Source organism: Rhinolophus sinicus, chromosome 2 (genome assembly GCF_057876585.1).
Source record: "Rhinolophus sinicus isolate RSI-liver-muscle chromosome 2, RSI-T2T, whole genome shotgun sequence".
Lineage (NCBI taxonomy): Eukaryota > Metazoa > Chordata > Mammalia > Chiroptera > Rhinolophidae > Rhinolophus > Rhinolophus sinicus.
Window position 1 is genome coordinate 61,659,280 of NC_142502.1, and position 23,220 is coordinate 61,682,499.

The following is a 23,220-nucleotide window of genomic DNA, read 5'->3' on the forward strand; positions in this document are numbered from 1 at the left end:
TGACGTATGTCATATTTAGATAGTTGACTTTGAGAAGCTTACTTTTTATTTTTAAGCTTCTGGACTTGCTGATAAATCCTAATAACACTCTACTGAGTAAATGACTGTTGGCTAAAACCTTTATGTGTATTACTTAGGAAACAAAATAGTCTCATGCCGACCTCATGGGGAACACAAGGAACTGCATTTCTGTTGCTGCCAACCCGTCCTATGCTTAGAAAGATTGTTTTTGACATCTGCTAAAATATCAAATTATGCTTTAAAAAAGGAGTTATTTATGTAGTGCTAATCTCATACCTAGTGAGTGCCAGGAACTCACCCCTGGCTGTTTCTCAAACTTTGTCTGCCCCGTACACCTTGCGTGTGTTAAGTCCCGATGCCTTTCTCTGCTGGTGTACCCACTCACAGCCACTGGTGACTTCTGCCAGGTGCCTCTACATGAAACCTTCCAGGGTCTCCCAAGCAGGGCCGATCATGTTGTCCTTTGTGCCGCAAGCTTGATTTGCTTGCATATCTGCTTCTTATGCCAGATGGAGTTTCTTGAGGGTGGGCTCCATTCCTCATTTGTTTTGTTTCTCTATCCCTGGAACAGTGTGTGATATAAAGTAGGTACTTAATAAATGCTTATCAAAGGAATGAATCTCCAAAAGGCATATCAAATTGATACTAGAGCCATATATCAGTTTAAGTGATATTATGTTTACATTTTTTACTTATAGTAATAAAGAAAATACACTTTTTGGCTAAGGTAGAAAGAAAATGACTGGTTGGTAGGTACACACAAATCTTTTCTATTCAGAACTTTTTTCCAAATGGCTGAGTTTTTACTAAAGTGTTATATTTGACAGTTTTTTCCAAATAAAAGTAGGTTTTTATCACCCTGATCATAAATATACATGCTCATATAATGGAATTCCTACTCAGCATTAAAAAGGAATGAGCTGCTGATACATGGAGTAATGTCTGGATGAATCTCAAAAACATGCTGAGTGAGAGAACCTGAACTGCACACTACACCCTCCTATATGATGCCATATATATGACAGACTTAAAAGCAAAACCAGAAGGATTGAAATCCGATTCGTGATTCCCAGGGGCAGGGTGTTGGGGAATGGATTGACTACAAAGGGGAATGAGGGAACTTTTTGTTTTAGGGGTGATAGAAATAGTCCTTATTTTGTTTGTGGTGACGAAGGTTATAAATAATATGACCAATTTTATGTTTCCTCTATACACAAAAATGTGTTTCTGTATTTGAAAGGTCCACATGTGTGGATCTTTCCATTAAATTGCATTTGTGCATTGTATTATTCTCTTCTATCCTTATTTAATTTTAATCCATCTGAAATATGTTTTCAACAATATTTGCTGTAAAATCCTCGAGTAACAAAAGGTATGAAGATATAAAATCTGCTATTTACCACTTGAGATGACACTCTGAAAAGGTTTTAGTTTTACCCTTATAAATATGTGGACATTGCATTTTTAATATGTACAAAATATGTGGATAATTTATATGTAAATTGGAATCACAATATATTTCTTTTCAAGCTAATTTAAACGTACTGGATGGTAATATTGCTAATATATTCATGATATTTTTGTTCTCAAATAGATTTGACTGAACAATTCCATATCATAAAACCTTGGAACCAGTATTATGAGCACCAAGTATTATACTGCAAAAAATTCTCAATAGTTATCAAAGTGGACGAGATCTTCTGCTTTTTAAATTCTGTCATCTGCTTTTTAAAGATCAGCTGCTTTTTAGTACTTAACACTAGCTCTTTTTACTGTGGTCTGCTTTTAAAAAGTTATTTTTCCTTTTCCCTTTAACTGCTTCTAATTTGCCTTGGCTGAGAAATGATGTAACGAATCGTACTAGAGTTATGTTTGTAATTAGAGTAAATAGCACTGTAGGATTCATCATTGAGTGAAGTCCTGGCACCTGGATGTGTATGGTGCTTGGAGACTCTTTGCCATCTGGTGTCCGCGCCCTAAGCTTGTGTCACAGATGGTGAGGTGGCCGCATAACTGAGATCTGGGTGGGAAGAAAGTCATGGTTTTTGAGGGGGAATGGGCTGTGCGTAAGGGCGGAAGTTCTTATACTTGGGAAAGATGACAGATTTCGTTGAGAAATACATTTTTTGGTTGACTAGTGTCAGGAGCAGTTTATGTGTGCTTTTAAAAAAATCACTATGTCGGCTGTTAAATTTGCTTTGCTTTTTTCCCCCCTCTGTCAGGTTCTTCAGAGCAGGTACCCCAGCCTGTTGGCAGCAGCTGATCACTTGCTAGACATTTACATCCAGCTTACTGGAGAGAAGCATCACTCTCAGAGGGACAGTTCTGTTGGATGTGAACAGGCACCTCTGGAAGTTTCAGAAGCCAGGAGTGAAAATAAAAGACTGAGCCTTGAGGGAAGAGAATTGTCTCTAAGGTACCGGACTAAACACTTTTGAGTTGGTGTTTTAAAAACTACTTTCCTCAAAAGTTCTTTCTAGGTAGAATGAATACTTACGAGAGCTCAGGTTTATGAAATTAGATTTCTGGTCTGCTTCGTGGTGTCAGCTCCACTTTTCAGACCTATAGTTAACGGATGAGGAAGGCTTGTAAAGGTAATGTGATTTTTTTCTTTAAAAATAACTTTTAAAGCCAAAGTTGGGAATAGTTACTGACATAGTTATTTCACTGGAATATCCTTTTGTGGTCTTATATAAGGCCCTGGGATTTTGCTGTATATAGTGAGTTCTGTGCCTTTTCTCTCCATTCTCCATGGTTGACTTATCCTTTGAGAAGTGAGAATTAGGAATGGGCAACTGCCCTCAGTTTGTTCTGAGAGTTGCTCCTCTACCCCACTACCTTCTCTGGCATGGATGGAGAGCAATGAGTTACAGGTCACTTCCTGGTAGGGGCAGGGACGGAACCCCTCACTTATTCTTTCCACTGACACTCTATCTTCACATTGCCAGGAAAAAGGAGAAACTTCGTTGTCAGGTAGCCCCAGACTTAAGTGAATCAAATAAACCCTGATGCCTATGATGCCTGTGGTCTTTTATTTGTTGGCTTTTTGTTTTTGTTTTTTTAAGGGACCTACTGAATTGGTGTAATAGGATTGCCCATAGCTTTGACAGTCTGTCTGCATCAGCATCATTAAGTATTTTTCAAGAGGTAAGATACAGTCTCCTTGCTTGTTTTCTCTGTGCCCTGTCAGGCTATTGATTTCCATTGTTATTTTCTATTTTCTTTTTCTTTTCTTTTTTATTTATTTATTTTAATTTAATTTAATTTTTTGAAAAATTTCTTTCATTTGACTGCTGTAGGAGTTTTTCTTTTGTGTAGGTATTGTATGTTAAACTAAGTTAAAACTGAACTAATGTTGCCTTCAAACTAATTGGGCATAATAAATGTTTTGTGGTTTTTTTGCAACAGTTTACTACTTAATTCAATTAAGTACAGTGTGAGATAGAGTAAAACAGGTACTGTTATTAAAGGTAAATTGAAAAAAAATCTCCCAGGTGATAATGTTATAAAATATAAAGTGTTTTATATTTTATATTTAATATTTATTCCTATATATAGTTTCTTAGTTTATTTGATAGATTTGTATTTCTTTGCTTGTATCAGTAGGACCTCTTAATTTTAGTCCAGAGAAATTTATGTGGAGGTTACAAAGTGTAACCTTCTGTTTTGGGCTTGGGAAAAATTTTGTGTGAGAAGGAAGCCCAATTGAATTACAGCTCTGCCATATTCAATAAGAACAAAGACATTTCTCCCTGCCTGGTTAAGAATAAAAGTGGTACTGCCTGAAGATCTATGGGCTTTTAAAAACATTGACCAATTTTGATTATAAAGTGTTCCTGGTTTGTGTTAGCTAGGACTGAGGAAAGAACAGTGACCCAGTTTGGTTTGCAGTGTCGCTTTGTGTTTGGTAAGGTTACTTTGAGTAGAAAGAAACCTCATTTGGATTGTATACTTCAGCTCAGCTGACCCTGAAATGCTGTGTGGCCAGCCTTTAATCTCCTTCTGCCCCCAGGGAACTACTCTTCCCATTCTCCTACACTTCTCATCTTTCTTACAGGCAACCCTGTTTTGTATTTTTAAAATAAAATATGGTATTTGTAGGATTCCTCTTCTTAGTGCCTATTTTAGAATGTCAGTGTGTGTGTGTGTAAAACCACTTTACTGAGATATATAATTCACTTACCATAAAATTCACTCTTTTAAAGTGTATAATTCAGGGGTTTTTAGTGTATTCACAGAGTTATGTAGCCATCACCACTATCTAATGGTAGAATAATTGCATCACCCATGAAAGAAACCTTGTACACATTTAAGCATCATCCCCATTTTCCCCTCCAGGCAGCCCCTGGCAACCACTTATCTACCTTCTGTCTATAGATTTGCTGATTCTGGACATTTCATATGAATGGAATCATACAGTATGTGCATATTCTCTCAGTTAATTCATGTTGAATGTAGCATGAGTCAGTACTTCATTCTTTTTACAGCTAAATAACATTTCATTACCATGTTTTGTTATTCCATTTGTTGATGGATGTTTAGGTTGTTTTCATCTTTTGGCTATTGTAAATAATGCTGCTGTGAACATTTGTATACAAGTGTTTTAGTAATATAGAAACAATATATATGTACTGCTGAAAATGGGAAAATAATAGGAAAGCAAAATGATAAAATAAAAATATTCCTCTGGCCAGGGATTCCCCAGCACTGTTAATACTTGGTGTATCTTCTTTCAGATCTTTTTCTATGTTATAGGCTTACGGACTCTTACTGTATCACAGTCCTCCCTTTAAAGATACTATCTTGTTGACGAGATCAGGACAGTTGTTTTGCAGAGCATTGTACCTTCTGGCTTACCTGGTTGCTTCTTTATTGATCTGACACCAACTGGTTCTGCAGTTCAATCCATTTCTGATACTGGCTACCTGAGTTACTGTAGACCTCATAGGTTCAAGAGCTCAACCCTCCACAAGATTGCCCTTACTTTACACTCCAGTCGCAAGTATTGGGGGCCACCCACACCTATAACCTACTAGCTATAAATTCAGGGGTTCCCACACCCCTCAGATTCAATAATTGACTCACAGAACTCATTGAAAGCACTGTCTGTACAGGTTACAGTCTTGATATAAAAGATACAACTCAGGAACAGTCAAATGGAAGAGATGCATAGGGCAAGGTCTCAAAGGTCCCAAGCACAGAACTTCTGTTGCTGTGGAGTCAGGGTGTGCCACCCGTCTGGGATAGCCATATGTCCACCAACCAGGAAGCTCTCCAAGCTTTGGATAGCCAGCCTTTTATTGTGGGCTTAATGTCTTTGGCCATATGATTGAGCTCAGTCTCTAGCCTTTCTCCCCTCCTCAAAGGTTGGGGGTGGAACTGCAAGTTTCAAACCTCCAATCAGTGCGTGGTCTTTCTGGCCTGGCCAGTCCCATCTTTAAACTATCTAAAGGCCCATCAGGAGTCAGCTTGTTTAGCATAATAAACTCTGGTATGGTCCAAAGTGGCTCTACTGAATAACAAAAGACACTCCTTACTCCTGGTAACTCCAAGGGTTTTTGAAGCTCTATCAGAAATTAGGGACAAAGACCAGATAAATATTCTCTCTCTCTCTCTGTCTCTCTCTGTCTCTCTCTGTCTGTCTCTCTCTCTCTCTCTCTCTCTCTCTCTCTCTCTCTATTGTACTTGGTGGTGACAGAACCAGATACAGTAAGTCCTCACTTAACGTTGTTGTTAGGTTCTTGGAAACTGACTTTAAGCAAAATGAGGTATAATGAAACCAATTTTACCATAGGTTAGTTGATATAAACAAAGGTTCAGTTCGTACAGCATATTTCTGGTCACAAAACTTCTAAATAAAGACCCTAGACACTTCTAATATTAAGTATTGAAATAAATGTGAGCTATACATACATTTAAGAAAGATTAATAAAAGCAAGTAAGACCATTATTTTCCAGCCCACTTATTCTAGTTCAGGGTTGAGGGTGACCAGAGCTTCTCCCAGCAGGTCAGGGCTCAAGGTGGGACCCAGCCCTGGACAGGATGCTGTTCTATCGCAGGGCCACTCACTCAGACTGGGACAGTTTAGGCATGTCTACCTAATGCACACATCTTTGGGATGTGGGAGGAAACCAGAGGACCCAGAGGAAACCCGGGGACAATGCAAACTACACAGACAGTGGCCCTGGCCAAGAATTGATTATTTTTTCTCATCAACATCATAATGAAACTAGGATGAACAAAATGATGTTACTTGAGGACCTGCTATATATTCTTTGTTTTCCCACACTCGTGGTGTCCTTTAGCTGGTCGTTTCATCTCGTCTTTCCATAAACAGAAATTGAACAGAATCCTTGAAGTATTCGCATTCAACTTTTGAGGGTTAGAATTCACGTTTGGTGGTGATATATACTTTATATTTCATTACATCAGCAGGCACATATCTAGTTGTCCTCTCAGTCGTTGCTGGGACTGAGAGTAACTCTACTGGGTTAGAGAAATGACAATGGGCCCCTTTATTGCACACCAGCAGTTTCCCTTTACAGCTAGGAAGGAACCTTTTGGTGTGACTTCCAGTGTCTGAGAGTCAGTTCCTCCGTGAACCGTACACCTAATAATTAACACTCATTGCTGTTGTTGCCTGAGTTTCGGATTTGCACAAGGAGATGTTTTCTTTTTTACCAATTACGCAATATTTTGATAGTAAAGCCTTCACCTTTGTGTCCTGTCTGGTATGGTGAGGTCCTGAGCTGGGGTTGGTACCTTATCTGTACTCGCCTTAGACTTGGAGAAATGTACCTGCTGGATTCTGTGTGCCTCCCTTTTATGACCAGGACAGTGATGTTCTGTTGTTCAGGTTATTTTAAAAATCAGTGAGCATTTACCTTGGATATTTTAATAGGCTCTGGACTGTTTCACAGCAATGCTCTCCAAGCATACAAGCAAACTGAAAATGGCAGAAGTCATTGGAAGCAAATTGAACATTTCCAAGAAAAAGGTACGTAGTGCTATTTTTACTTCCCTGTTGAAGAGAAACCGAGATGTTTAGCTTACTTGCTGGTCTCTGCTCCTTACCTGGAACAACTGTTAGAGTAACTGCCTCCTCTGTCGAAGTTGGTAGTTTTGTTGCTCCCTTTCATGGACCTAAATTTCGCACTATCGCCTCGATAAGTGGTTCTTCAAGTGTTTCACATTTTTAAAGTGAGTTTCCTGGGATCCTGTATCACAGGCATGCCTTAAACTCTCCAGTGTTTTAATGAGCATGTTGTTCTGTAGGTTGTGGACTCGACTGGAACTGTGTCTTAGTATCACTTTTGTCTGTAGTTTTATGCACAATTAGATTTCCCCCAACTTTTTCTTCATATTTCCAAACATCAGAACAATTGAAAAGAATAGCACCAATGAACACCTGTGTACACACTGTTTAGGTCATTGCTGACATTGTTAGTATTTTGCCATTCCTGTTTTATATCAACATGTGTTTTTGGAGGAGAGAGCCTTTCCACAGTGGTGGTGACAACTGGAGAAATGCCTGAGGCCCATCTTCAGGCAGATAGGTATCTGGCATTCCCAAAGGAATGTTTTTAAAAAGCCTTATGTCAGTAGCTGAGTAGTTAGAAGTGTTCCTTAGGCTTCTGAAACTGTTGGGATGCTTTTGGCTACTGGTAATAAGACACTTACTAAAAGGAGCTTAATAAATACATTAATTATAGAAAGCAAAAGAAATGAAACTACAACGATCGGTTTAGACTGATCAGTATTCACCCCCTTTGGTTGAAGAGGGGTTCCCCTTCCCTGAGCATTCTGTCCCTTTTATTCCTGCCCAGACTTGAACCAAATCTGAATTCTTTGGGTTAGTGACAAGGATCAGTAAGCGAGGAATGGCAGTTGAGTGGATGTCCTGGAGCATCTGTCATGACTTCTCTTCCTGCCTCGGCTGCAGGCGGATGGATGTACCAGGGTTCATTCAACTCACTGTTCCTGCGCTGTATTAGGAATTGGAAGCATAACTGAAGAAAAATTACTTTGATTTCTTTTAATATCTTTTAGGAGTAGAGTTTGTGTTAACTCTGTTGGGATATGTCAGTGTGTGCACTTTAGATAAAGGCAGATACCTAAATAGGCTTAGTTGAAGAAATAAAAAGTACTATTAAAGGGAAATAAAATCAATGTTTTTAAAACGTTAGAAATTTGGGGGGAAAAAAAACAAAACACCTACTGCTAACTCGCCTATCTTGGAAGTACAGTGCTTCTTAGTAAAGGGCTATTAAAGGGGTGCAATAAGCCTCATGGATGAGGAAATGTTTGAAGAGTATATAGATGTTACTCTGGTAAAATCTTTCCCCTCCCATAGGCTGAATTCTTCTGCCAACTTTATAAACCAGAAATTGTGATCAATGAGCTAGATGTGCAAGTGGGTCGAGTGCGACTTCTGCGGAAACAAAGCGAGGCTGTGCACATACAGAGGTAAATAGTGTTCTAATGTGATGGCTGTGGCGCTCTTAGGAACTTGATGGAAGGTCTGGTCCAGCCGCTTGGAGCAAAATGTGTCTGGACTGGGCTCTCCAGTGCATGGGATGGGAAGGAGCAGTGTTTTCCCAAAGTATGTTCTATGGAACGAGATGCTAATTGGTGAAGGACGTGATGACAGAGGGTCATTGGAGACTTGGGTCTAGCAAAGATGTATCAGATTTTATTCACAGTAGCATACTTATATGTAGCGAAGGAAGCCTCACTGGGAAGCCAGGCAAGGTCCTAACATTAGTCTCTTAATTCCTTGAAGCCTGGACTTACATTCTGAGACTTATGTACCATTTGTTACTTAACTAATATGCCTAATGTTGTGCTAAGTGCTTTGCATATGTTTTCTCATGTAGTGATTATAATAATCCTATGAATTAACATATTAGTGTCCTAGGGCTGCCATAACAAATTACTATGCATTGGTAACCAAAAACAACAGCTATTTATTCTCTCACAGTTCTGGAAGCTAGAAATCCCAAATCTAGGTTTGGCAAGGGCCACACTCACTCTGAAGTCTCTTGCCTCTTCCTGGCTTCTGACAGCTCCCAGCAATCTTTGGTGTTCCTGGCCTTGTAGCTGCATCACTGCAATTTCTGTCTCCCTTGTCCTATAGTCTTTTTCCCCTGTGTGTCTTTCTAAATCTCTGCATATAAAAGACACCAGTCATTGGATATAAATAAGGCCCACCCTTAAATCTAGTATGATGTGAGTTTAACTTTATTATATCTGCAAAGACCCTCTGTCCAAATAAGGTCACATTCACAGGTTCTGGGAATTTTAAGGGAAGACTGTTCAACCCACTACAACTAGCAGCTGTTATTCAAAATTTTACAGGTGAGGAAACCGAGGGTAAGAGAGGTTAAGTAATTTGCTCAATGTGAAATAGCTAATACAGATAATGTCTTATTGGTGTTTTGAATCTCCAGAGCTTGGGAAAGTACCAGGTGTGTAAATTCTCAGTGTTTGTAGACTGAATGAATTCTGCACTTCATATGTTGTAGGTAATCTGTTACAGCATGAAGACAGTTACTCTGAGTTGTCTTCCTTGTTTGTTGAGTCTAGAAAATCTGGTTCCTCAAAGCAACACTCAGAGAAGCTTGCAGCCGGCTTCTCTACTTACTTACTTACTTACTTACTTTCCCCTTCTCAGGGAGAAGCTCACTTTTGCTGCTACGAGGCCCTCCTCTGTTCTTATCGAACAGCTTGCAGTGTGTGTTAGCAAAGGGGAGCCAGTATTGCTGGTGGGAGAAACCGGGACTGGCAAAACCTCTACTGTCCAGTACTTGGCTCACATTACAGGTAACTCCTCGGGGGAAGCACTCTTCCCCCCAGAAAATAAACACTTCACACCAACTGCCTTTTTAAAATAAATAAATACATAATAAAGTCCAAAGAATATTGGAGTTTAAAAGCGCCTCTATTGGGGTGGCTGGTTAGCTCAGTTGGTTAGAGCGCGGTGCTCTTAACAACAAGGTTGCTGGTTCGATCCCCACATGGGCCACTGTGAGCTGTGCCCTCCACAACTAGATTGAAACAACTACTTGATTCGGAATGATGGGTCCTGGAAAAACACACTTAAATAAATAAAACTTGAAAAAAACAACATAAAACTAAACACTATTGGAAAAAAATATGGCGCCACTATTCCACTTTACCTGGAAATAACGACTCTTAACGGATTGTTATTAACTTTTTTTAGTTCTAATCTATTGTCTGCAAATATATAGATTTGGTTTTGTTTTGTTTTGAAACAAATGGGATTATGCTCTATGCATTTCATTCAGTTAGGCAAATTAGACAGCTTTAAAAACAGAATTGCCTCATTTCTAATGGCTAAATAACACTCTATGCTGAATGGTTACTTAATTCTAATTCATAAACATTGACTTTTACTGAAGACTTTTGTTGTTTTCAGTTATCCGATGCTAGAGCACAAGTAATACACAGTGAATTTTGTACATATCTCTCTGGGTTAGGTGCAATTTTTGAGTGGTTAAGATACCTGAAAGTAAAATGAGAGGATCAGAGGAAATGCACATTTAAAGATTTGCCCTATGCCATGTCTTCACATCCTTAGGTAGCACACTAAATATTATCAGTCTTTAAGTTTTTGAAATGACTCTTTTGCTCTTTCCTTTTTAAAGGCCACCGTTTGAGGGTTGTCAATATGAATCAACAAAGTGACACTGCAGACTTGCTTGGAGGGTAAGTGCGGTTTTACATTTCTTTCTTGTTATTTTGTATTCACAGCTTGAGGTAAGAAATACTATTCTTCTACAAAGCTCAAAACTAGCCTTTGAAAAATGTTCAAAGGCTGGTACCCCTACTCCTACCCCAGCAGGGTATTTATTGGAATTTATTGAGGAGCTCTTGGGTGTGTAGATGTTTCTCTTCATTTCAAAAACACTTGAGGTTCTTGCTCTCAAAGATCATGCTGGAAGAGGGAGGGAAAAAGACAAGTATGTAATCAACTAATATTTGTGTGTATAGTTGTCTATCCAAAGTGTATGTTCTGGGGTCACACTGCCTTCGAGCTGGATTCTCTTTGTATGTTTGAAACATTAAGCAGCTCTCTACTTGGTTAAATGTTGCCTGTGGGATTCCACTGAGGTCATTAAAATGTCCGTCTCCCTGTTGGTGTTTTTGAATACGTTAGTTTCATGAACAATTTTAGTTTGTACTGAAGGCTATAAAGCTGATGGATGCTACTGCATACCTTATGTTGAGCAATATTGGGTCTGTCCTAATAACTCTGAACAATTGCTTTAAAAAACCCTTACAGGCACAAAATCATAGAATTTATTGTCATTTTTTGCTTTTTTATAGCATCTGCCGGAAAGCTGTTTATCTCTTTTTTTTTTTTTTTTTTTTTTTTTGAGGGCCACATTATGCTGTAGCAATACTTTTATTTTCTTTCTTTTCTTGTCTCATATCCCTCCCCACTCTGGGTATAGTGCTACTTTGGAATCCTGCTTTGACTGGTGCTTTTCCTTTGCTTACCTACCCTCCCAACCTATTACTTATATTCTGCTCTAACATATCATTAATTATGTGCTTAATTAAAGGTTTTAAATTTATATTCTACCTTAAAATTAATTAGCTGAGACTTCTCTCTCTTACTCTAATTCTACTTTCACTTTGCTATTTTTCCCCAGTAATCTTTCTACCTTTTTAAAATTTTACTTCTGTTTGTTTAACTGACAATCCCCCCACTCCCTCATTGAGATACTTGGCAATGTGTTCTTACTAATATATGGAATTTGTTATTTATCTAGGCATGTCTATACTGCTGTGTTATTTCTCTCTGTGTTTATATATGTCTTCAGTAATATCGTACTGTTAAATATTCCTAACACAAATGGCATTAATCTCATAATAATTCAGCATGGACAGGGTCTGTCTTTTCTAGGAATTTATAGTGTTATGTCAGCTACTGCAAATAGTTTTAAATGTAGCAAGTACACAGGAGCGCATCTGTGCCTTGACTCAATTGATAATACAGAAGGTTGGAATCAGTATAATAACTGGAATTTTGTTTTGGTGCCAACGTGGTGAAAAGAATATACATCCATTTTTCCTTATTGGTAGGTTAGCATCAGTTATCAAAAGAAAACTTATATACACTTCAATTTTTGTATGATTGGACGTATGCCTTGCTTTCTATATTTTTGTATTACTGGAAAGGGATGTAAGTGAGATCCTTTAACATACAACATTGTGATACATAGATGACTCCCTTGCTTAAGAAGCCTTGTATAAGATGGAAAGACGGAAAATGATTTTACAAAGGCAAGGGAGTGGAAAACAAACTTTAGGAGTCGGCAGGGAGATGGGATAGAGAAGAGGTAATATTTCTGTTCTTGGGATATGGTTAGTTTCATCTGTTTTGCTGTGTGGTATAACTTATGTTAAACATATTTTGCATGTATCAAACACTATGGTAAAAAATAATAGAAGACATTTATATACCTAATTAGTGTGGTTTGCAAATCTGCATTTTTTAGATTTTTTTTTTTAATTATTAAGGATAAAAACACTATAAAAGTAAGGCCTTAAACAGCATGAAACTCTTAGACTATGTTACTGCACATTACCTTCTGATCTTGTTAGTGTACGTACCCCCTTGTTTTTTTATTAGTGTTATGGTGCTGTATCTTTCTCCTTTGTTTAATTTTTAGCTCATTTTTGTCATTACATTTAGAGTGGATTTTTGGTAGGCAGGACATAGACCTTCAAATTACTTATGAGTAGAAAACTAAAACAAATTTCAACAGAGTTGGGGGTGGAGAGAGCCTATGAAACTTCATGAAAAAGAGGAGAGCACAGAGGACTCAGATGAACTCATTCCAGGGAGACAAAGTCTAGCACAAAGTGACAAAATACAGAGCACAGTTTCACAGCACTGACTATAAGGAAGGAGATTGGGAGGGACAGCCTCTGAGGGAGAAAGCGAGAGAGGGAGGAGGAGTTGGCAATGAAGGGAAAAACTGGGAGGAAAATTAAAGATCTCATAGAAATAGACAAGCCAACCCTCATCCTCTTCCTCAGTGCCACCCATAGAAAGATCCATAAAAGACACTGCACAGGAGCGAGCAGAGCAGATGTGCGTGCTCACAAACTCTGAGTCCTGACCCCAAAATGAAGAGAAGTGTTTCTTTATCATTTCATTTACTCAGCATGTACTGTTTTATGTTGCTTTTATACTTCATGTTCTTTCACACAATTTTGGAGAGTCATTTTCCTTTATTTTGGCCATTTTCAACTGAACTGCTATATGCAGTCTCTATGTATGTAAGAGGTAGATCCAGGGTTATTCTCCATGAGAACTAGGTGTTCTAGACTACCCCACTCCTCGACCCTTCGGCCTTTAGGTTATTCCTGTGGCATCTTTTCTTCTCTGCAGAAGACGCTTTGGAAACCCTGCTCTATAGTAGTTCATAATTTGAGTTACCAGTTCTCCCAGGTATCAGGTTGGTTCCCACTGAGTATTTGTGTTACACAGTTCATTTTGGTTTTCGTTTTTTCTTTTGTGAAATGTATGTATGCTTGCTCATTTTTTACTTTTATTTTTATTTTTTTTGAGGAGGGCGCAGCTCACAGTGGCCCATGCAGGGATCGAACCAGCAACCTTGGTGCTACCTGCTCCAACTGAGTTAACCGGCTACCCCTTGCTCATTTTTTAATCACTTGAAACATGTTGACTTAACTGTTTCAGCCTCTATGCTCAGTGTTAAATGAATAAACTTTTCTGTTGTGGAACTCATTTTAGTTTGAAATATTAAGCAACTTCTTTCATGAATTCAATAGATTGAGCCAATTAATAATGGTAATAATTATAACAGCTAACTCTTATATGGCACCATATAAGAATTAGGCACCATTTTGAGTCCTTTATCTGTGTTAACTCACTTGACCTTCTTAACAATCATGAAGCACAGATTGATAATTGTTCCCATTTTACACATGAGAAAATTGAGGCACACAGAGATTAAGTACCTTGTTCAAGGTAATGGCCAGTCCATGGCTTGAACCAAGGCAGGCTTTCTAGAGCATCTTAATCATTACTCTGCTGCCTCATAGCTTTGAATCCCATTTATACTATTAACTTTAAGACTAGCAATTTTACTTAATGTATATTTTGTTTAATTTCTCATCACTTCTGTTGTCATTCTAGTTCATCATCTTTTGCCTGGTCCAGTGCATAGATCTCTCATTTTTCTTCTCCTAACCTCTCTACAGTATGTCTTCCATTTAATAGTTACAACAGTCCTTTAAACGTGTCATCACATCACATCACTTTCTTCCTCAAACCCCCCACTGACTTCTTACTCCATTTAGAATATCATCCAGAGGCTTTCTTTGGGCCGGTAAGGCCCTTCATAATCTGGCACTGGCATTTCTCTGACATAATCTCCTTCCTTTAGCCCTGCTGTTGAGCTCCAGCCACACTCCATTTGATTAGATTGTAACCTACAGACAAGCAGGACCTTTTGGGTCTTGTTTACTCAGTGCCTAAACGCATGACAGATGCTCAGTAAATTTTTGTTGAATAAATGGAGTAAAGAAATATCTTTACTAATGTGTTGATGCTTACTTGTAAGTAAAAATGAGTTTGAAGTTCTCATACTTTTTCTTTCTGGAATCAGACTCTTCGATATAGATTCTCAGTCTCGAGAGTATTGGGTTTTCCTCATCGCATTGTTCCTCCATCACAGGCCAATGAGTAAATACTAGTATCCATGAGTTCTCTAATTGTGCTTGACTGTTCAGAAACATATTTTGGTATTGTTTCAGTTCTCAACTTAAGTTATTTTTCTTAGAAATAAAATTTATGTCATCATCCATGAATTGTAGTATTTAGTTAGTGTCTTAGGCTATGGAAAATTGTATAGTTGAGATTTCCCAGGAATAATTAGTGCCCCTTGAGCAACTTATCTTTTAGCTAGGCAGTGTTTCTCAGCTCTTTTCATTATTAACTTATCCCCATCAAACATTAAATTAAAATTTAATTTCAATGAATTAATTTCTTAGGTCTCCAACCAGAGTAATTAAATGCTAAGGAATAAGAGAGATTCTGAATGCAGTGTCACAAACTGTTGCCATGTCTAAGATTTGTTTTTGCTCTTCCCTTTCCCAATATTTACCTCTTTGGGAGCAATGCGCTCTTCCCCCTCAATTCAGAAGACATGAACTGAGTTCACTTTGCTTGAGTAAATCTATTTCACATGTTGTAGTTTTCTTCTAAAATACCCTGAAAACTTTTTGGTCAATCTTAATAAAATGTGTTTTATCATTAAGCCCTATACATGATGTTTATTTAAGCATGTTACTAAAATAAATCACATGTCTTTCAAGGCCCAACAGGAATTTCAATTTTTTTTCATAATGTTGTTTATCTAATACCAGTTTTTACCTGTATAGGCCCTTCAAACACTTGCTGTGGGAAGATACATTAGAATTTAAAACTTAAACATACATTTTAAGTATTTTGGTATAATTTCTGATTTTGATTAAATCAAATCTTAGACCTCCTGTTTTCTAAGGCATGCTTTCTAATTTCTGTTACCTACAGAAGTTTATGAATCACATTTACTGTTTTATTTCAGTTACAAACCAGTGGACCATAAGCTTATTTGGCTACCCTTACGGGAGGCATTTGAGGAACTCTTTGCCCAGACATTTTCTAAGAAGCAAAACTTTACATTCTTGGGGCACATTCAGACCTGTTACAGGCAGAAACGGTGGCACGATCTCCTCAGACTAATGCAACATGTTCACAAGTCAGCTGTCAACAAGGATGGAAAAGAGAGCGAAACTGGTAAGCAAGCGACTCCGACTGCTAGTGGGAGGGTAAGGTGGGCTCAGCGGAATTAGAAGATTTGCCGGGAAGAATGAAGCAATACAAATTGGAACTTTCTAGGACTTAGGGCGGAGGTGACTGATTTTGAAATACTGCTGTTCCAGTGATTCCAGGCATGATTTTCGTAAGAACAAATGGTGGGTAATGTTGCTGTAGAAGTACCACTTAGTGGTCAGTCAGTCACATTTTCTTAGAAAAAGAGGTTATTTCCAAAAAGCTGGATTCCACAACCAAACGGCTTTTGGTAGCTTAGCTATCTTCCATGTGCTTCCCCATCTATAAAATGGAAATAAGAGTACCCTACTTCAAAGGGTTGTTGTGAGGGATAAATGAGGTAACGTACATATCCGTATAAATGAACTGATTAGTAGAGTGGCTAGTACATAGTTGGCAAGTGTTTGGACTTAAACTGTTTTACACTTTTGTCTCAGATGTTTGATTTTTGTGTGTTTTGTTAATTGTATGGTTTTTGTGTGTTCAAGTTATATATAACAATTCAAAATGTATGTTTAATTCTTTCTTATCTTTATTTTTTTCTAGGGTTACTCCTAAGAGAGAAATGGGAAACATTTGGTCTTAGACTCAACCATGCCCAACAACAGATGAAAATGACTGAAAATGCCCTGTTGTTTGCATTTGTAGAGGTATTTTGCATTCGTTATTTAGATTAAGGGACTGTTGATTTGATGCAAGATGCAAGCTTTTTTATTTAAGAAAAATTGTTTCTGTGACACTGTTTAGATGACAAACTAAAAAATGTAAGACTCTTATTTGAGATAGTGTTTTGGTAAGAGGAGCCACTCAACCATCTGTCCATCGGTGTGGGAAATTTGGTCATCAATGCTTTATCTTACTATGATTGTTTGTAAAATAACCAATTTAAATGTCAAGTGCTGTCAAAATAGGGTTTATACTTATTTCATGACTTGGCATTACACTAGAGTTGAACACATTTCTTCTGTTGTCGTTTTTTTCCAGTTAAGTTTGTAGAAGATTCTTTGTCAGAATCATCGTGAAAACAAAGGTAGAAAGCAGTTTAATAACAGTAAAACAATTCAGTTTTTGATGAGTCAACTATAAGATTTAGTTTTCATTGCTCTTGGAAATAGAACTCTTAAGAGATAAAATCAGTAAAGTATAGCTAGGAAAGATTCATTGTGACATTCTCTAGCAACTGAAAGGCTACATATTACAACCACAACACATTCTCGATTTAGTCATTTACCTGATCTTGGTATATTCTTAACTTGACCCTATATTTTGGGTGCTTTTAATAACTATTTGGGTACCTTTAAACATCTAAATGAATGTAAATTATCATTTACCTCACCATCCATATAATGAGATAATCTAGTTTATTGAATCTCACTGTTAGACTCAAAGATATTATTCCCTTGACCCTTTTAGACATATAAAAAAGTATACAGTTGGCCTTAACTCGGGCAACTAGCCAGCCGCCATTTGGCATTTAAGCTCATCAAATAGGAGAGGTTTACCCTTGCCTCTGTTTTTTAACCCTGCTTATATAATTGTTTTTGGTGAGTATGTCCTTATTTGAAATGGATTCTTACCATTTTACCTTACCTTCTTCTAGGGTACATTAGCTCAGGCTGTAATGAAAGGAGAGTGGATCTTGTTGGATGAGATTAATCTGGCTGCTCCAGAAACATTAGAATGTCTCAGTGGTTTACTCGAAGGCTCCTCTGGCTCCCTGGTGTTGCTGGATCGAGGGGACACAGGTAGCGTTTGATTCTCTTGGGTTCTGACTTGGTGCCAGACCTTTTGGCCTCTTTAGAGAAAGATTCTCTTGGTTAGGTGAAGATTTGGACGTTCTAGTGGAATTTGTTCTATCTATAGATATTAATTTTTCTGCAAAGTCCTATTGTTAAGTGGTATGGGGAATTCAAAGAAGAAGATAATTTGTCAAGGCACTTAGGTAGTGAGTAGTAGACATGCATTTTCGGTGAAAAAATAAATGCTGATGAATAGGTGGTAAAACATAAATGACAGTCAACAACCATACCTTTAAAATATGGTGGAACGGCAGCATAGGATTAAGTTCTATATTCATAATTCTGGAAAGTGATTTCAGTAGGGTTTCAGAAAAGGCAGGGATGGTTTAAGCAGCCAGCACCAACTTTGCTGAGCATGAGGCAGGGTTGTTCGGCCTGGGGTTCTGTGGAGTTAGATGCTCTTCCTCTGGGGACCTGTAGCTAATCACCCGATTTTACAAGTTGTTGAGAATTTATAATTTTGTCTTAACAGAACCACTGGTTCGTCATCCTGACTTCCGTTTATTTGCCTGTATGAATCCAGCAACTGATGTAGGCAAAAGAAATCTCCCACCAGGAATAAGAAATAGGTGAGGGGACGTGGACTAGTTCTTGGAGACTTTTTTTAGTTCTGTTTGTTTGTTTGTTTGTTTATTTATTTATTTAAGTTTATTTTTTAAATTTATTGGGGTGACAATTGTTAGTAAAATTACATAGATTTCAGGTGTACAATTCTGTATTACATCATCTATAAATCCCATTGTGTGTTCACAACCCAGAGTCAGTTCTCCTTCCATCACCATATATTTGATCCCCCTTACCCTCATCTCCCACCCCCCACCCCCCACCCCCCTTACCCTCTGGTAACCACTAAACTATTGTCTGTGTCTATGAGTTTCTGTTTCTCATTTGTTTGTCTTGTTCTTTTGTTGTTTTTGGTTTATATACCACATGTCAGTGAAATCACATGGTTCTCTGCTTTTTCTGTCTGACTTATTTCACTCAGCATTACACTCTCAAGATCCATCCATGTTGTCACAAATGTTCCTATATCATCTTTTCTTACCGCTGAATAGTATTCCATTGTGTATATATACCACAACTTCTTTAGCCATTCATCTATCGAAGGACATTTTGGTTGTTTCCGTGTCTTGGAAGTTCTGTTTATTTATTGATTGGTAATATTAACATAACCAAACCCCATAACAATGCTTGAAATTTCTCGACCACTGTTAGAGGACTCTTTCTTATTTGTTATATTCCTTTACTTTATATAGGTGGTAGGAATATGGAAAACTCCAGAACACTGGAGAATTTTTTCCTTTGGGTTGTTAGTAGGGTACTTAATGGCTCGTGGATATTGTTGAAAACAAATCTTTCCGCCTTCAAATAGCCTTGTAGCTATTAGAAAAACACATAACCATATACCCTGTTTCCCCGAAAATAAGACCTAGCCAGACAATCAGCTCTAATGCGTCTTTTGGAGCAAAAATTAATATAAGACCGGGTCTTATATATATTATGTATTTTATATATATATATATATATGTATACATATATATGTATACATACATATATATATATATATATATATGTATATATATATATATACATATATATATATATATATGTATGTATTTTAGTATATTATTATACTAAAATAAGACCAGGTATTATATCATATTATATTATATTGTATTATACCCGGTCTTATAAAATAAGACCAGGTCTTATATTAATTTTTGCTCCAAAAGGCCATTAGAGCTGCTTGTCCGACTAGGTTTTTTTTTCAGGGAAACATGGTAACAGTATAACATAGCTTACTTGCATTTTAGGAACAAAGTCCTCTTGGATGAGGCTAATGATTTGTAAAAGGTTTTTTAAATGTCAGTTTTCATCATTAAGCACTGACTGACATGAGCAAGGCACTTAGATGTTGGTGTTTTACGTAGGTAGCGCTTGGGAAAAAATAAGTGACCTTATTTATTGTTGGCAACATTTTGTTGAACTTTGAGTTTTAAAATAATGTTAAAATTGTATTAGAGCCCCTCTCCCTTTATGAAAGTAATAAAAGCTTCTTAGGAAAATTTTATAAACTACAAGTATGTATTTTTCTTTGCTCCAACTTTTATTTTTCATGGTGAAGGGGCTTTTTTTTGCATGTAGTTTTTTATTACATGTGTTTATAATCATAAACAACTTCTGAAAATGACAATAAATAAGTTTTTGTGACTATTTCTTTCAAGAACTATAAGTAGAAGATTTCATTTTGGTAACAGTTAATATATATTTTATTTCATTGTGGTCAATCTGTTTTTCAACTTGAAGGACTTTATATTTTATACTACAAGCAGTTAAAACCAGTTTACATAACTTGTGTTTTGCATTTTTTATTGTCAGAATTGCTGTATTAACCTCCTAAAAAGTGGTTTATTGTGTAATAATAATTGTCTTACAGGTTTACAGAACTTTATGTAGAAGAATTGGAAAGTAAAGAAGACTTACAGATTCTTATTGTGGATTATCTGAAAGGATTGAGTGTGAACAAGAGCACAGTGCAAGGAATCATAAAGTAGGTGTTTTTCGGTTTCTCTTTATAAACCTTTCCTCTGAACATAAAAACAGTGCCTCTTTGTTTTTCTTCTAACTGTAAAGACTGATAGAAGGATTATTATTTAGATTTCTATTGTAAATTTGGATCTTTGTGAACTCCTTAGGATTTTCCTAACAAAAGAAAGAATGTGTAACTGGATTGTAAAGAGGCAAGCCAAAGCCCCTTTGGACAAGAACTTGGATTTTATCTGTGACACATTTGGTTACACTTGATCTTGTAGCTGGTCATGAATTTCATGAATTTTTAAATTTTTTGCCCTTCATATTTCAGTCTGAAACTTCTCCCATCTTGTCATCTTCTGGACTTCTAAAGTGTGTGGTAATGATAATAGTGATGGTCAACACATCTTGCTTTTTAACATTTTGTCATTATTGATTAGAGCCATATCCATAGCCTTTCAAAACACCCTGACTTCTGTTTTCTGTGTGCTTATTCATCACCATTTGGATTACATAGTGACTTCATTTGCCTTTCACATTAGAACTGACTGTGGAACTCTGTGTTTGGACTCCATATTCTCTTTAAGGGCCTCTCATATCTAACTGTCTTTTTGTTAAGAATCAAAGTTTCTCCCCTCTCTCTTCTTTCCATCCCTAAAGGAAATGGATAGATCTTTATTTTGTTAATTTATAAGATAACCTCTAAGTGTGTTAAAAATAGATTTAAAAAAGAATACCTGAGAGGTTTTGATGCATGCTCTAGGTAGTTGTATGTGAGCTTGGCCATCTGATGTATTTTGGACCTTCTGTAGAGAAATGAGAACAAGAGCAAAATAATGAATACTTATAAGTTTAAAAAGTCGCCTGAAGTGCATCCTCTTTGTAGCTTCTACAGAGATGTGCGGAAAGAGTCTGGGATGACATTGGTGGACGGGACTGGCCATCGACCTCACTACAGCCTTCGGACTCTCTGCAGGGCCCTGCGATTTGCAGCCTCCAATCCGTGTAGCAACATCCAGCGCTCGCTCTATGAGGTCTTTCTAAAGTCTGGGTTTGGATGGAGCTTGGTGGATGCGCTTACCATGGGCAGGGAGGGAGTGGTGATGCGTAGGCCAGGTTTGCCTGTGCTTTCTGTTTAGTCAGATTAGCACAGACATTTCATACCAGAGCTACCCTGACCTTTTTCTACCATTCAATCACATTTAAAAGTTGTTCTGAGAACTAGCACCAACCCAAGAGGCTGAATTTTGTTTCTGAAAAAGTTGGCCTGTTATTGCTGAAGGGTACTTAGTGTCATGCATATTTGTGTTTTTCCTAGGGCTTTTGTTTGGGTTTCTTAACACAGCTTGACAGGGCATCACACCCAATAGTTCAGAAGCTCATTTGTCAACACATTGTCTCTGGCAGTATTAAAAGTCTACTGAAGCAGGTATGTTCTTTTTTGATTTTTGACTTGTTCAATATAAGTGAAAGGCTGAATTATCAAATTTTGAGCTGTTTGGTTTTTTATAAAACTTGTTTCTAATTATAAATCTGTTTATTCCAATAACTGAAACATTAGGTGGTGTTTTAGATGGTGAAAATCCCAATAATCCTATTCTTTGGAGATTTAAACCCTATAAATAGTGTTTTCCATCTAAGTTATGTGTGTGTGTATGTGTACATATATATATGTACACATACACACACATATATATATTTATTTTGTCTTATACATTTGAATTCTGATATATGTGTGTGTGTACATTTGTCAAGGTAAATCCTAATATATATCTAATATAAATGAAATAAATGGGACCATCTCAAGAATGTTCTGTAGCTTCCTTTTTTTAGCCCAACTATATCCTGGATAGGTTTTTGTGTCTGTACCAGAGATCATTGTGACATGCTTTCTAATGGCCACAGAGTATTTCATAAGATGCTTGTACATAATTTATATACACACGTCCCTTCTGATGGATGGTTGGGCTTTTTTTTTTTTTTTTTTTTTTTGTTTGTTATGCACAATTCCATTTGACAGGAAATTACAGAAGCATGAGACTGAAAGATGCTGAGAGAAACTGGCTCACCAGCTGGCTTGTTTATATGCTGATTGCTTGCTCTTTAGGAAGAAAGAGATATTGGGACTTGGGGTTACTTTGTTTCTTTTGTTTATTTATTTTGGTGGGTTACTTTGAATTCAGTATTTTTTTCTTTTTAAAAATTATACAAGTAACATTAACATATACTTCTATAAGCTAAAACATTGAGAAAAGACTCAGGCTTGCTTTTTATCCCAATGCCGTTCTCCTCCACCTGCTGATTTTGTGTGTGTTCCGCAAGGTTACACATGATGGAGGCTTTATTGATCTTTATCCCCCACTGCTCCTCATCTTACCTAAGCAGCCCTTAAAAAGCAGTACCTAGACTTCATTGCAGCTTCAAGTCAGGGGACTAAATGTTTTGTAAGAATACTTTTCTGTAGCTGTAGATCTGACCACTGTTTAGCCATTTTGATTTATAAAGATCGCAATTTTGTATAAATCAACTTCCACCATATCTTCAAGAGATTATATCATTATCCCCAGTATCATCCGTAATAGATTAGCTTCTCTGGAGGATCATTTTTATTTTTAATGTCTTCCAGAATGTAATAATGCACAGCCTTCCTCTTTCAATACAACACTGGCTCTATTTGGGGGAACATGGTTTATATGAAATACGTGTTTTTGAGCAAAATACTTCACCAGAGTGGGAATTTTGGTAGGTGAGAGAAGAGAACTGAATCATATATTATTTTGAGAAATGATTTTGATGCAAGTTTTTCCCCAAACCCACCTCCCCTACCTGAATTCTAAAACCAACACGTCATCATTTTGTTCTCATTCCTCAAGGTAATTTTATTTTCAAATTTCACTCCTGGGTTGTAATGTCAAAAGCATCCAGAACAAGGCAGCATTTTTGGTGACAGTTTCTTACCCTACTTTACACCTCTCGCTGAAAGAATGCCA

General features: G+C 37.2%; 1 protein-coding gene across 2 annotated transcripts in view; it reads left to right on the forward strand.

Moving 5' to 3' along the window:
* The window catches only part of MDN1 (midasin AAA ATPase 1), a 132,617-nt gene that overhangs the window by 24,145 nt on the left and 85,252 nt on the right, over positions 1-23,220 (forward strand). For both annotated transcript variants that reach the window (XM_019743250.3, XM_074333296.2), the window contains exons 10-22: positions 2,244-2,437; positions 3,087-3,168; positions 6,924-7,019; positions 8,376-8,488; positions 9,696-9,844; positions 10,690-10,750; positions 15,652-15,863; positions 16,446-16,549; positions 17,500-17,644; positions 18,171-18,267; positions 20,136-20,249; positions 21,117-21,264; positions 21,549-21,659. In XM_019743250.3, the coding sequence (XP_019598809.3) occupies positions 2,244-2,437; positions 3,087-3,168; positions 6,924-7,019; positions 8,376-8,488; positions 9,696-9,844; positions 10,690-10,750; positions 15,652-15,863; positions 16,446-16,549; positions 17,500-17,644; positions 18,171-18,267; positions 20,136-20,249; positions 21,117-21,264; positions 21,549-21,659 (1,626 nt within the window). The remainder of the gene's footprint in view (positions 1-2,243; positions 2,438-3,086; positions 3,169-6,923; positions 7,020-8,375; positions 8,489-9,695; positions 9,845-10,689; positions 10,751-15,651; positions 15,864-16,445; positions 16,550-17,499; positions 17,645-18,170; positions 18,268-20,135; positions 20,250-21,116; positions 21,265-21,548; positions 21,660-23,220) is intronic.